General features: G+C 38.2%; 1 protein-coding gene across 1 annotated transcript in view; it reads left to right on the forward strand.

The window, feature by feature from the left end:
• Positions 1 to 1,728: 1,728 nt before the first annotated feature.
• Positions 1,729 to 14,959, forward strand: part of LOC126889539 (lipase 3-like) — a 59,427-nt gene continuing 46,196 nt past the window's right edge. The window contains exon 1 of the mRNA XM_050657893.1: positions 1,729 to 2,076. Coding sequence (XP_050513850.1) covers positions 1,757 to 2,076 — 320 coding nt within the window. The 5' untranslated portion in view covers positions 1,729 to 1,756. The remainder of the gene's footprint in view (positions 2,077 to 14,959) is intronic.

Genomic DNA, 14,959 nt, shown 5'->3' on the forward strand with positions numbered 1-14,959 from the left:
ACTATGACTCTGTCTCGATATCGTGTAGCAGTCATTGTCTTATTAATTAAGACGACTAAGTCCGTGCGACCGTCAAAACATATGCCTCCCCACACGCAAACGGATCCACCTCCAAAAAGAATGGTTGGGACTAGCAGATTTTCATTGTAACGCTGTCCTCTTTCCCTCCACACCAATAATCGGCCATCATTCGTATACATACGAAATCTGGACTCGTCAGTAAAGAGAGCATTCCTCCAATTTTCGAAATTCCACTGATAGTGTTCCATCGCCCAGCGATATCTGCATGCACGCTGCTCCCTAATTAGTCGTGGATGGGTAGCGCACCGTCTAGCCCTTAAATTGGATGCATGTAACCGTCTTCTGATAGTTTGACTGGAAATCGCTCGTCCAGTAGCATGCCTAAAGATACTGTTAATTCTGGAAGCCGTGAACGTTGGGTTTCTTCTTGCCGTCAGAACTACAAAACGGTCTTGCCGACGAGTTGTAGATCGTTCTCTTCCTCCTTCATGCCTGTATGTTGCAGATCCAGTTGCTACATACCGATTCCATGCACGACTTATCACACTTTGCGACACATTTAGCCTCATAGCAACCTCTTGTTGAGTTATGCCTTGTTGGATCCAACGAACTAATTGCTCGAGCTGCACTAGTTCTAAACGTCTTTGCGGCATAATGTTTTTGTGATAAATAGATTTCTGGACTTATTGACAACTGGTAAAGCCAATACAAGCACTTTTATACGAATGATATATTCATGTTTGGAACATTTCTCTTTTATACGAGATAAGGGTTGATAAGAATAGGGAGAAAAAAACTACATGCAAAAAATATTGGCAATAAAGATAGCATATAGAGTATAGTACAGGCAATTATTTTAAAAATAGTTTTATATGTTAATTCTAGGAATTTTAAAATTATCCACTTCAATTGTTGAGTAGTGTATTTCATCTTCTGCTGCTGCTTTTCCGTTTCGGAGGTTTTTAATTTATTTTTGTACTTTTTCTTCTGTGGGAATTTCTACTTCGTCGTTATCTTGTACTATTAGTCTTACTTCTTCATCGCAGTGTGTTTCCTCCGTAGTTAATAGCATTGTTCATAATATTCTTCTTATATTCTGCTCATCTGTTTGTCTTCAAACACAGTTTCTCATTTTTGGTTTGTTGGTCCTCTTTTTTTAATGCTGGGCGTATTTTTTGTTGCTCTGACTTTTTTGTAAAATTGTTTTATTTTATTATTTTTTTGTCTTTTTCTACATCCTCTAGCTTTTCATATAACCAGTATTTTTTTTCTTTTTATTTGTTGCGTTGGCTTTGTTTCTCTCTATTTTGTGTTTTTCTTTGTTTTGTTCTAACGGGTTTTTAATCCATGTCATTCTGGCTGAGTTTTTTAATGTTCTGTCTGTTTCGTAGTTTTGATCGTACCAGTCTTTATTTCTTTTTGTTGTTTTTTTCTTTCCTATTACTTCGTTTGTTGTTTTATTTATTTTGCATTTTAATTTTTGCCATCTTTCGTTTATATTTCGTTTATATAAAGATCTAGAGTAGTGTAATACATACTTACCTACAGAAAAATTTGTATCTGTTTTAAGGAAGTTAAAAAAAACTATACATTTACATAACAGATTATCTTGAATAAGGTAATATGTATTTAAAGTATTATTCCAAACAAGACAAAGTATTCACGGTATAAACTCACATTAGATAAAAATATGTATAAATACATAAACCTATTAGATTACTTCTAAATTAAAAAAATGTTTCTAACGAAGCAGTTGTTTTTGATTTTTGCTCTTCTCTATACTGCCAAAGCCGGTATTGCCCTGGATGAAGTTGCCACTAATTTAGTGGATGGGCTAAAAACTGACGCTAGTGCTATTCAAATTTTACTTAACTCTGCTGTTGCTCTCGGCATAGAGACAAGAGGAGATATTTTTAAGACTTTATTGGATTTGAAACTGGAAAACTTTGGGACACAAAAACGCGTTTCAGCAACAGAACTAATTCAAAATGAAGGATATCCCGTAGAAAGTTATTATTTGACTACATCCGATGGGTATATTTTAAACATATTCAGGTAATATTTTATTTCTATTTACCACAAACTGTTTTTTAAACCCGTTTAAATTTTGATTCGATTAAAGATTGATTATTTATATTATATCGTATGATTTTGACGATTCAAAGTCTTTTTTTTAACGCTCTTCTTTAGTTCAATCATTTGGGTCAAGTATTTAGACATTCATTTGACTGCCTTTTCTTCAATGCAAATGAATGAAAATTTGCAGACATATGAATTCGCGGGAATAATACACGAATAGTCAATAACAAAATTTATGTTTATTAATTGTTTAAATAAAAAAAAACGATTTTAAAGCAAAGTGCTTAAATTTTCTTGTTTTTTACAATGTAGAAACTTAAAACTTTTACAGATTGTAGCTAGTTATATGAACTATACAATACATAATTTCACGTTTTACGTTAACTGTTTAGGCCCGAAACAATTAACCTAGGCTCGAAAGTGTTTGCGGAAGGACAGGCTTACGTTGCATTGAGCCGAGTGGGATCATTAGTGGGCTTACGCATGGAAGAACTGCATTGCGTTACTCAGGGGGTTTTGGGGTCGCTGAAAACGAATATGACGTCGTAAGTGATCTCCGGAGTACTGTAAATAAGAAATTTACAGGGTCTACACAGGGTAAAGCATTAGAAGAGATTGAAAGACTGCGAAAACTGTAATAGGTGTAAATGATAATTTTACTTTAAGAAATGTATGAAGAAATTACAGAAAATGTACAATGTACGTATCAAATGTTGAAATAAATGCAAAAAATATGTCTATCATATACATTCTTTTTTTAAACATGACGATATATTTTAATATTTGAAAAGTGTTAGAGTAAAAAGAAAAAAATAAAAAATACGAAAAAAAAATTTTAAGGAAAGCTTTTCTTTAGTTACCAGTGACTAAAATTAAAAATATAAAAAAATCAACTAAAAAGGAAAAAATAAAAAAATTCAAACTCGAATAATTATTCGAAATAAACTGTTAGACAGGTTAAATATGCAAAAATGACACACATTCGTTAAAAAATTGAAAAAATCTAACACATTCGTTAAAGGAAAGCGTGGAGCGCGTCTTCATCGAATAATCGGTTTGAGAATAGATACTTTTATACTTTTCGTGCCCCACGCTTTTCTTTAACGAATGTGTTAGATTTTTGAAGTTATACTTCTTTACGGGCGATATGAGGGTGAATTTTTATATGTTAAAACCTATGATCCGGACGCATGCGCATTATAACTTTGTTCTGATTGGATGTTCAAATGACATGTCAAAAATTATCCAATATGGCAGCTGTAGCACAGCTGTGGTGTGGACGGTTGACGGTTTGGTTATGTAATGTATGGTTGTTGCGTGTTAAAATTTGTGGGAAGAGAAACAACAAAGGTTAGTTAACAGTTATACTGCCTTTTTGAAGTTATATTTCTTTAGGCGCGATTTCATTGAGGGTGAAATTTTAGTAATCTGCGCACACAGGCAGTATGGAGTTCGTTACTAAATGTTTTAATTTATGTATTGATCAGTCCATAAAAGGTGTGGAAAGAATATATTAGTGTTTTTAAATATATTTTTCTACAAACGTGTTAAAAATGCAATTTATAGACCCGTGTTGAGCTGCCCCCCCCCCCACTTGCAAAAATTAAAAAACAAATAGCCCTGATTTATGAGCTATTTATGAGCTCTCATATTCCGCAAACTAAAAATTTTGAGCTTGTTCCACTGAGCAGGAATTTAATACCCTACTGGGGGGGGGGCTGAGTCAGCCCCCCCCACTACTTAAAAATAGGAATATTGAATCGGTTTTTGCGGCAGAATTACGAGCTATTTATGAGCTCTTGAAATTATATAGTTTCGATTTTTGAGCTCATCCCCTTCACCCCCAAACAACCCTTTAATTGATTTAACTTAAGAGAAAGATGCCGAGAAAACTTAAAATATATCGTATTGCGGATATAATTCCTATAGCTTATATACTCTAAGAATAAACTATTAAATCAAGGGCATTTCGATTATTGAGCTACAACCCCTTCGCAAGAAAACCACCCTATCTTCCCGGCTTAAGAGAAAGTTGTACTTAAAATGCGTTAAACTAATTATTTGTCGACTACATATCATTTAATAATTTATAAGCTTCCAAATTACGCGCATTTAGATCAGTAAATTGCAATTTATTTTGTATAGTGCAGTCACTGAAGGTAAAAATCAACGATTACCTTCAATTTCGGTGAACCTTCATCGATTTTCACGAAAATTGGTCAGTGGTTAGAGGATACGTCAAGAAACAAAGGTGACATGGTACCACCTTGCGCCTTTACCCTGAGGGTGGATACCGCCCCTTCTCCGGGGTGAAAATTATTTTATAAAAAGTAACTGCACAAATCAATAAAAGAACAAATTAAAAGCAAAATTTATTATATAAACTTAATAAAATAAGTCAATACTTTTTAAGTTATTAAAGATCAAAGATTTTAATTATTTGTGAAAAAAAATGCATGTTTTGAAGAGGTTTTTTGTAAATCACTAAAAAACTGTAAGTTTTTACAAAAAAGTTAATGGTAGTTTAATTCGTATAGCTTATATTCTAAGAATAATCTCTAAAATCACGCGCCTTTCGATTATTGAACTACAACCCCTTCGCAAGAAAACCATCCCATATTCCCGGCTTAAGAGAGGGTTGTACTTAAAATAATTTAAATTAATTATTTGTCGACTATATATTGTTTAATAATTTATGAGCTCGCAAAATATACGCATCTCAATTATTGAATTGCCATTTTCTTTCTATAGTGCAGTCACTGAAGGTAAAAATCAACTATGACCTTCGATTTCGGTAAATCTCCATTCATTTTCACGAAAATTGGTGAGCGGATTTTGATACTATCAACTTTTTCTGGATCTTATTTTTGATGGGTATTTCTAAGTAATTTGACAAGTAATTAGTATCTAAGTGTTATAAATTGCATCTTTTTCCCGTTATTTAAGCTTGAACCCTTAGATTTGAACAGTCGCGGAAAAAAATATACATTTTATTACCAATAACTTACTTTAAATTAACATTAAAGGTTTTTCAAGTAAGCAATTTATTATATTTTTTATTAGCTTCAATTTTAGTGATGAAAACTTTTTTGTAAAAACTTACAGTTTTTGAGTCATTTATGAAAAATCGCTCTAAAGCATGCATTTTCTTTCCAAAAATTAAAATATTTGATCTTTAATAACTCAAAAAGTATTGATTTATTTTAATCACATTATGTAACAAATTTTGCTTACAATTTGTCCCTCTCTCGGTTTGTGGGGTTATTTTTAATAAAGTAATTTTCACTCCCGAGAAGGGGTGACATATACCCCAGGCTAAAACCCCAAGTTGTTATTGTCAATTCGTGAAAATAAATGGAGATTTACCGAAATCGAAGGTAATAGTTGATTTTTACCTTCAGTGACTGCACTATAGAAAGAAAATGGCAATTCAATAATTGAGATGCGTATATTTTGCAAGCTAATAAATTATTAAACGATATGTAGTCGCCAAATAATCAATTTAAATTATTTTAAGAACAACTCTCTCTTAAGCCGGGAATATGGGATGGTTTTCTTGCGAAGGGGTTGTAGTTCAATAATCGAAAGGCGCGTGATTTTAGAGATTATTCTTAGAATATAAGCTATACGAATTAAACTACTATTAACTTTTTTGTAAAAACTTACAGTTTTTCAGTGATTTACAAAAAACCTCTTCAAAACATGCATTTTTTTTCACAAATAATTAAAATCTTTGATCTTTAAAAACTTAAAAAGTATTGACTTATTTTATTAACTTTATATAATAAATTTTGCTTTTAATTTGTTCTTTTATTGATTTGTGCAGTTATTTTTTATAAAATAATTTTCAGCCCGGAGAAGGGGCGGTATCCACCCTCAGGGTAAAGGCGCAAGGTGGTACCATGTCACCTTTGTTTCTTGACGTATCCTCTAACCACTGACCAATTTTCGTGAAAATCGATGAAGGTTCACCGAAATTGAAGGTAATCGTTGATTTTTACCTTCAGTGACTGCACTATACAAAATAAATTGCAATTTACTGATCTAAATGCGCGTAATTTGGAAGCTTATAAATTATTAAATGATATGTAGTCGCCAAATAATTAGTTTAACGCATTTTAAGTACAACTTTCTCTTAAGCCGGGAAGATAGGGTGGTTTTCTTGCGAAGGGGTTGTAGCTCAGTAATCGAAATGCCCTTGATTTAATAGTTTATTCTTAGAGTATATAAGCTATAGGAATTATATCCGCAATACGATATATTTTAAGTTTTCTCAGCATCTTTCTCTTAAGTTAAATCAATTAAAGGGTTGTTTGGGGGTGAAGGGGATGAGCTCAAAAATCGAAACTATATAATTTCAAGAGCTCATAAATAGCTCGTAATTCTGCCGCAAAAACCGATTCAATATTCCTATTTTTAAGTAGTGGGGGGGGCTGACTCAGCCCCCCCCCCCACTAGGGTATTAAATTCCTGCTCAGTGGAACGAGCTCAAAATGTTCAGCGTCGGACGCTGAACAGTAAAGACGTGCCAGGGGAGCGGTGCAACAGCGAAGAGCAGCCGAACGAGGTGGGGGTAGCTTGATTGTGGACTTCTCAGTCCAGTTGCGGATGTAAGCGCAACACCAGTTGAGCGTTACTCACTCTCCGAGGCGAGAAGGAGAGGCAAAGGCCGATTGACTGGATGCGGTGAAACTTAGGGAATTTGATTTTATTGGATTCTCTGAGACGCCGTAGCTAGACAACGGTTAGCGGAAAAAGCAAGACGGGCTCTACTTGAGCCCGTCACGGGATTTCTACTGTGCCTCCGTAAGGGTATCGACACTGCAAGGTGTAGTTCTTTGGAATCTACATCGGGCAGCCCCGGCCCCTAGGTCAGTAGAACGAGAACAGCAAGAGGATCCCGTACTCAGTTCTGTCTGAGTACGTGAACAACCGCGCCTTTGTGCAGGGAGCCAACCCTGAAGCCGACGTGGTGTCGGGCCAGTCGGCAGACAAAAAGGCTTCATCAAAATTAGATAAATCCGTCCCCAAACCCCAGATGAATCGAGCTAGATCTCGATCACCCCCCCGTTCCATGGCGCCTACCCCGCCAACTTATGAGGACACACGTAAAGTGGGTTCAAACGTGTTTCAGAGATTAAGTTCGGAAGAAAATGATGGATACTCGTCCGTGGACGAGAACGCAAAAACCGATGGTTTTAAACTCCCCAAGAGCGAGATAAAGAAGGAAAAGTCAAAAAAAAAGAAAGAGGAGAAAAAGAAAGAGAGCGACAAGAAAGAAAAGGAAAGCTCGGAAGTAGAGGCCATGGAGGAAGAAGTTCCCGATGAGGCAGGCAGAGGTACGACCAAAAGAGCACGGACATCAAAATCCGAGAGCGAAGATGAACCGAGAGACAAAGTAGCAATCCTAGAAGAAATAATAGAAACGATGAGGGCCAGGTTTCTAAATGCCGAAGAACAAATGGCAAAGAAAGAAGAAGAAAACGAGCGACTAAGAGCTGAACTCCGGAAGATGACAAACCGATTGGACGACCTGTTGACAGAACAGAAAGAAACAAGAAAACTCATGGAACAGATGCAACAACAGCTACAGCAGATTAAACCGAAGCCACAGCCAGCCTCTGAAGTGAAGAAGCCACAGCCAAGCCCTGAAGATAAAAAGCAAAAACCAACTGCTGAAGAGAGATTAAAAAATATCCGAAACGAAGCTAAACCAAAAAACAAAGAAGATTTCCCAGCGCTGAAATCACCGATTTCAAAGGAAGAGGCGACGGCATGGGAAATCCAAGCAGGCAACGCTATGAGGACAAAGTCTCCCCAGATGCAAGACACCCCCAACCTGCCCCAAGGATCAGTTTCCCCAATCCATCCAGCTACGAGCGCAGGTGGCGACACGCCTGCCCCGAGACGTCCCAGTGTCTCAGAGTCAGAAAGTCGGATGGAAACAAACGAAGACGAAGACACCGCTGTGTTGCCTGAACAACAGGTAACACATCACCGAAAACCGCCTGTAATAAAATTACAGAGCGTGAGCGAGACAGGGGCCATCCTCAGCATCGCCCAAAAGAAAAAAATAATCACGATAAACAAAATCTCCAGGAGCGGTAGGGAAACCCTCATTCAAGCAAAAAGCCCCGAAGATTACAGAAGCATGGTCAGGATAGTGGAAGACTATGCAAAAGCATACGACGCAAAAGACAAAACCAAAAGGCTACAATGGATAGCCTTCCCGTTAGACGAGGATAGAAAACCCAGAGTGGTTTTAAGAGGGTTACCAACGAACACCACAGAAGAGACAATAAAAGACGAAATGGCAGCACAATATAACATTGTCTGCCATTCGGCGAAAAACATGTCCACCAGAGCCGGTCCCAAGAGACAGCTTCCGATGTTCGTCCTGACTCTGGACCACGAAGACGTTGAGGGTGCAAAGCGGATAACCAACCTGTGCCATATGAAGGTCGTGGTAGAGGACCTACGAAAGGCAAACGGACCAACGCAGTGCTTTAACTGCCAGGGCTTCCATCACGCCCAAAACGCTTGCCACAAAGACCCAAAGTGTGTTAAGTGCGGTGAAGACCACCAAACAAAAGAGTGCAAACGTGTCAGAGATGTCAAAGCAACTTGCGCAAACTGCAAAGGCAGCCATCCAGCCAGCTACAGAGGATGCCCTAGGTGCCCAATATGGGGAAGACCACCGCCAAGGAGGCCACAACACCAACAAGCACAACAACAAAGACGACCACAAGCAGCCGGGGTTTCCTACGCCCAGGCCACACAAAACGCGCAAAACACCACAGCGATCCCAGACGAAGACTACATAGTCAGAATAGTGACTAGGGTAGTCAGAGAGGTGATATTGGGCACCAGGGAGGCACAGAAGTAATGGTGACAGAAAGGGGATACTTGAGGATAGGTTCCTGGAATCCAGGCGGTATTTCAACCAACCAAAACATCCTAGATGAACTCGTCAATAGATACGAGATGGACATCGTAGCAATACAGGAAACCAAGCTCACTAACAACTTCAACCTAAAGTGTCCTGGGTACGATGTTTACAGGAACGACCACACAAGAAGATCAGGAGGAACGGCCATACTAGTCAAGAAGGGAATTAAACACACAAGATTCACGACTCCACCACTAGTAAACATGGAGGCAACAACGGTAGAAGTGAAAATGAGGCAAGGCGCAGTCAGAATAACATCAGCCTACGTAAGACCGCAAGACCCATTAATGGACGAAGATCTAGAGGCGTTCCTAAACATCCCAGAACCATCAATAATAATAGGAGACCTTAATGCAAGATCCCCCAACTGGAATGATAGAGCTACGAACCGAAACGGAAGATTATTAAACAGTTACATAGAAAACAACGAAGATACAGTGGCAATGGGCCCAGAAGATCCAACACACTTCCCAGGAAATGGACTTCCCACCCACATAGACATCGTTGTTGCTAAAAACCTAGGACTCCAAACAGAATTAATCACACTAAATGAAGGAACCACAGATCACAACCCCATTCTACTAGAAATAGGAACATGGGAAGAAACAAACAAACCGAAGAGAACTAAAAAGAAAATAAAGTGGACAAATTACAAAAGACTAGTTAGTGAAAGAATAAATATAGTACCAATTCTAACCGACCCAGAACAAATAGAAGAAAAAGTCCTAGAATTAGAAAACATCATACAAGAAGCAATCAGAAACAGCACAACGGAAGAAGAAGTCGAGATCCACACGGGAAGGTTCAAAGACATAACACAAGAAATAAAAGATCTTATAAGGGAAAAGAACAGAGCGAAGCAAATAGCCAGAAGAACGAGAAACAGAGTAGACAAAACCTGGGCAAATACACTAAATAGAGAGGTGAAGACGGCTCTTCGACTACACCGCAGCAAAAAATGGGAAAACTACGTAGAAGAGATGGAAGAAACAGACTCAAACATGAAAAACGTCTGGAAGCTTCAGAAAATGCTAAAAAGCGATAGAAAACCCATCCCCCCATTACACGGAGTAAACGGCATAGTATACTCCATAGAAGAAAAAGCTGAGGCGATGAGGTCCACACTCGAAAGTGAATGCAGGCTAAACTTCCATGTAGACGAAGACGATGACTTCTTGGAAGAAGTAGAAGAGCAAGAAGAGGTACCAGAGGATCCGGAAGACATTATTCCCCCAACATCACCGGAAGAAATTAACGAAAATATAAGAAACAGTTCTCCGAGAAAAGCGCCTGGTCTAGACCAAATATCAAATAGAGCTCTGAAATACCTTCCCAGAAAAGCTATAGTGTATTTTACAAACATAGTGAACGCTATACTCAGATATAAAAGATTCCCAAACAGATGGAAAGAGGCCCATGTCATCATGATCCCAAAACCTGGCAAAAACCACACGTTCCCGCAGAACTACAGGCCAATCAGCTTACTCCCAGCTATCAGCAAGATAGTGGAAAGAATCATCCTCAGCAGACTGCAAGCGGAAACAAATAGATTAGAGATAATCCCTGAAGCTCAATTTGGATTCAGAGCAGAGCACTCCAGTGAGCTACAAGTACTCAGACTAACTGAGTACATAGCAGCTGGTTTCAATGATAAGCAGTACACTGGAGCGGCATTCCTGGATGTAAGCAAAGCTTTCGACAGAGTATGGCATAAGGGGCTCATTTATAAAATGCGAGGATATGGGTACAGCGGGGCGATGACGAGACTGATCTCTTCGTACTTGGGCGACCGGAGTTTCAGGGTTCGGATAGGACAAGTCCTGTCCGAGCTCGGGAGCCCGGAAGCTGGAGTGCCACAGGGAGCGGTCCTGTCACCTCTGCTGTACACAATATACACCGCTGACGTACCTAGAACACCAGGGACCCTAATGAGCCTCTACGCCGATGATACAGCGATAGCGGCCAAACACAGAAATGTAGAAATAGCAGTGACCAACCTGCAAACAGCGTTAGAAGACATCGAGGAATGGAGTATAAAATGGAAGATAGCCATCAACTCAGAAAAGACGCAAGCGGTACTATACAAGAAGGGAAGACAACAGCCAGAAGAACAGCTGACAGTGCAGAACACCCCCATCGAGTGGAAAAATGAAGCTAAATACCTAGGTGTCATCATGGACAAAGGATTAACCTTCCAAAAACATGTAGAAGCCACAGTCCAGAAGGCCAACGTAGCGAGAGCAACATTAAGAGGACTCACAGGCAGAAAAAGTAAACTAAGACTAAAAACAAGGTTAAGATTAATAAACAGCATAATATTACCGGTATTAACATACGCATCTCTCGCATGGGGCCAAGTATGTAACACCCACAAAAAGAAGATACAAGCGGTCCATAACAGCAGCTTAAGAGAAGCAGCCAGAGTCCCAAGATACGTAGCAGAAAGATTCCTGTTCAGAGAACTTCAACAGGTGAGAGTCACCGAAATGATGACAGACAAGGCAAGGGTCAAATTCGCGGAACTGGAGCACCACCCAAGTCACATACTGCGAGAGATGCTAGGGTACGATGCGTTCCACCGATGGAAGCACAAACGTCCAAAACAGCAAATATTGTGAAATGGGAAAAATAGTGAAAACAGTGAACGGTTCGTAGCTCGAAAACAACAAGTGCCGAAGATAACGTAACACACGTAGGTTCAATACCACGATCACCTCAAGGTAAGACAGTAATAGAAAATTACAGAAGGGCGTAAGCCCCCAAAAAAATATATAAAATACAAAAAAGGCGTAAGCCCCCAAAAAAATATAAAAAACCAAAAAACACTCAAAAAAAAACTCGAGCAACAAGTCATTGGACAGAGCTCAATGGGGCTCGGTACAATAACTTGGGGCCCAAGCAAGCAATTTTAGTTTCCGCGGATAAGTAAGTAAGAAGATAAAGGCACAGAGCGCTTCACGCTGGCCTAGTTTTTTGCATTCGATTAGGGTACCACATGGAATCTTATTACCCAGGATTCCATTGTGAAGAGCACTTGGCTACGATAGTTGTGCCCCCATCGCGCATCAGCGTGCTATGGGGGGGAAAGGGATGGCCTGGGGCATTGGAGCGAGGTGGGGTGATCCCTGTTCATACTCGGGTCAAAACACCTCGCTCCAATGAATTGTTACACCCGAATGTACTTTTTCGATAGGGTGGACACATCCCACAGGTCGGGTTGAATCAAATTGCTTGCTTGCTTACGAGCTCAAAATTTTTAGTTTGCGGAATATGAGAGCTCATAAATAGCTCATAAATCAGGGCTATTTGTTTTTTAATTTTTGCAAGTGGGGGGGGCCAGCTCAACACGGGTAATTTATAGCACTCCATAGGAGCGTTAAAAATGCTACTTTAAAGCACCGGTGCTTTAAAAAATTTAAGGCACTGCAGTTCAAAGTGAATTGTCAAATTGTGAAACGTCAAAATATTTATATTTCATTTAGTAACATTAATAGATATTAATAATACCTATTTACGAATGTTTCTTCTAAAATTTAGGAATATATTAATTTTATAATACATTTAAATATGTAGAAGAAAAAGAAAATAATCGTTTTCGTTTTGATTCAATTCGAGTCTCTTGCCATCCTCTGACACAGTGTTTCTGGGTCTCTACCCTTTATCGAAGAGGCTATTGCAAGTAGACTTAAATATGTAGTCATTTTCTTTAAAATTTTTACTTACCAATTTGTTTTGTTTATAAATACCTAATATCGCCGTTCTCTAGCAAATGCCTGCGTAGATTAGCGGTATGTGTATTTAGCTACGGACCCGTTAGTACTTGGTTCAATTCCCACATAAGGAAATTTTTTTTGTTTATTATTAATGGTTATTGACATCTTAGACTATTATTATATGGACTTATAAATGATTAAAAGTAATTAAAAATAATTAAAAATAATTAAAATAATTAATCGGGATGTTGCCCAACTATTTACCGGGTTGCAAATTTATAATAATTGCCTATTTCAAAATGCACGTTTGAAATTAATTTTTCTTATGCACAAATGCAATTTCAGATTTCTTATTCATTACAATAGTTCACAAAATTTCCTGACATTCTCACGAATCCAACGCACCAAACTGCATTAAAATCCGTCTTACTGCGCCAAAAATCGAGAGTAAGGCCTTTTTTGTGCTTCAATGCCTCGACTAATTCGGCCAGAGATCGAGAGGTCGTGAGTTCGAGTCCAGTGCAATCCTATACTTTTTTTATTTTTTTGAAAGCGGTAAGCACAAAATTTGTTTGGTGTTAAAAAAAAATTAAAACAAACTGTTTAAACTATATTTATTTTTAAGAAATCATATAATAGAAATATAACTTCTTACGTGCATAATTTATTTTTGCATAATCATGCACTGTCCACTGTTAAACTAAGGCCTCTTCCAAACTCCTCAGTGCCTGTCGATTCTGGGCTGTCATCATCAAGTTGTACAACAAACGGTTGTCTACAGCTAGTGCCATTTCCCTACCATCAGCCAGGACTTCCATTTTTTTCGATCATCCCAGCCTCCATCTTACAATCCTTTCCTCGACATGGCTTCGTCGACTTCATTTTTCCAAGATCTTCTCAGTCGTCCTCTTCTCCTTGTCCCTCTTGAGCTTCATTCTACAACCTTATTTTCCATGTGTTTTCTGCTCTTAGTAACATTTAGTCGATTTTAGTACCATTTTAGTCTTCTCTCGTCTATATATTGCAGAGCATCTTTTTCCACTTGCATTCTTCTCCTCATCTCTTCATTCGGTCTTCTGTCTCTTCTGGTCAGACCACAGCATTTTCTGCAGTATTTTGTTTCGGTCGCCAGAATGCTTCTTTGGTTTTTTTTGTTTATGAGCCAATTTTCTGCGGCATATGTCATGATACTTCGGACTATTGTTTGGTATATCATTTTTGTTTATTTTCTCCTTAATGTTTTTGGTTCATAGTACACTTTGGAGTTGTCTGATGCAAGATCTTGTTTGTCCCAATCTTTTTTTATCATTTCTTTTGTTGTTTCATTTTTTCGACATTACAAAACCCAAATATTTAAAATTATTCGTTCCTTTTATTTCTACTTATTCTTCTATCTTTGACGTCTTCTTCCGATATTGCTAAGTATTCCGTTTTCTTCATATTAATTCCCAGGCCCACCTTCCCGATTTTTCCTTTTAGTTTTCTTACCATTTACCATGTAGCTGGTATTCTCCTCATCTTGAACCATCACTACCTGATCGTCTGCGAAACACAATGGGTAGAGATAAACGTCCCTTATAGATATTCCCATATCACTAGATACATTTTTATTTCCACGTTGTTAGAGCGTGGTCTAAAAATATTTTAAAAAGAGTTGGTGTCGTTGGGCATCCCTGTTGTATTACAGCCATCATTAAGTTCCCGACAGTTATTTTTATTTCAACGCTCTAATGCGTTGGTGGTTAACTTATACTACGTTTGTATGCCGGTACTCTCCATTCTAATATTCTTTTAATCCATCTGTTGTTTGATGTTCTCGCCACATAACCTGCTTATCTCCATTTCATTGTATTTACATGTTTTATGGTTTAATATGTATTTAACCTTCGTCTTTGGTCTGATGGTGTTATGGGGTAATATATCTCTTTTAGTGATTCTATCTTGGTACTGGGTGTTGTTACCCCCGATGATGGGGTTGATTAAGTTGAAACACTAATTACCGGAATATATTTATTTAAGTCACCATGTACTACAGTAACTAGTTGATGTCGGGATGGATAATGTCTCTACTCTAACCACGTCGGTTTCTGAATAATGACCATACTTGAATGTGACCGTGAATTACTAATAGTAACATAATTGCTGACTCCGTTCTTTTCAAAACGAGTGGCCTACATTGCAGAAGCAATATCACCCA

The sequence above is a fragment of the Diabrotica virgifera genome, chromosome 8, assembly GCF_917563875.1.
Source record: "Diabrotica virgifera virgifera chromosome 8, PGI_DIABVI_V3a".
Lineage (NCBI taxonomy): Eukaryota > Metazoa > Arthropoda > Insecta > Coleoptera > Chrysomelidae > Diabrotica > Diabrotica virgifera.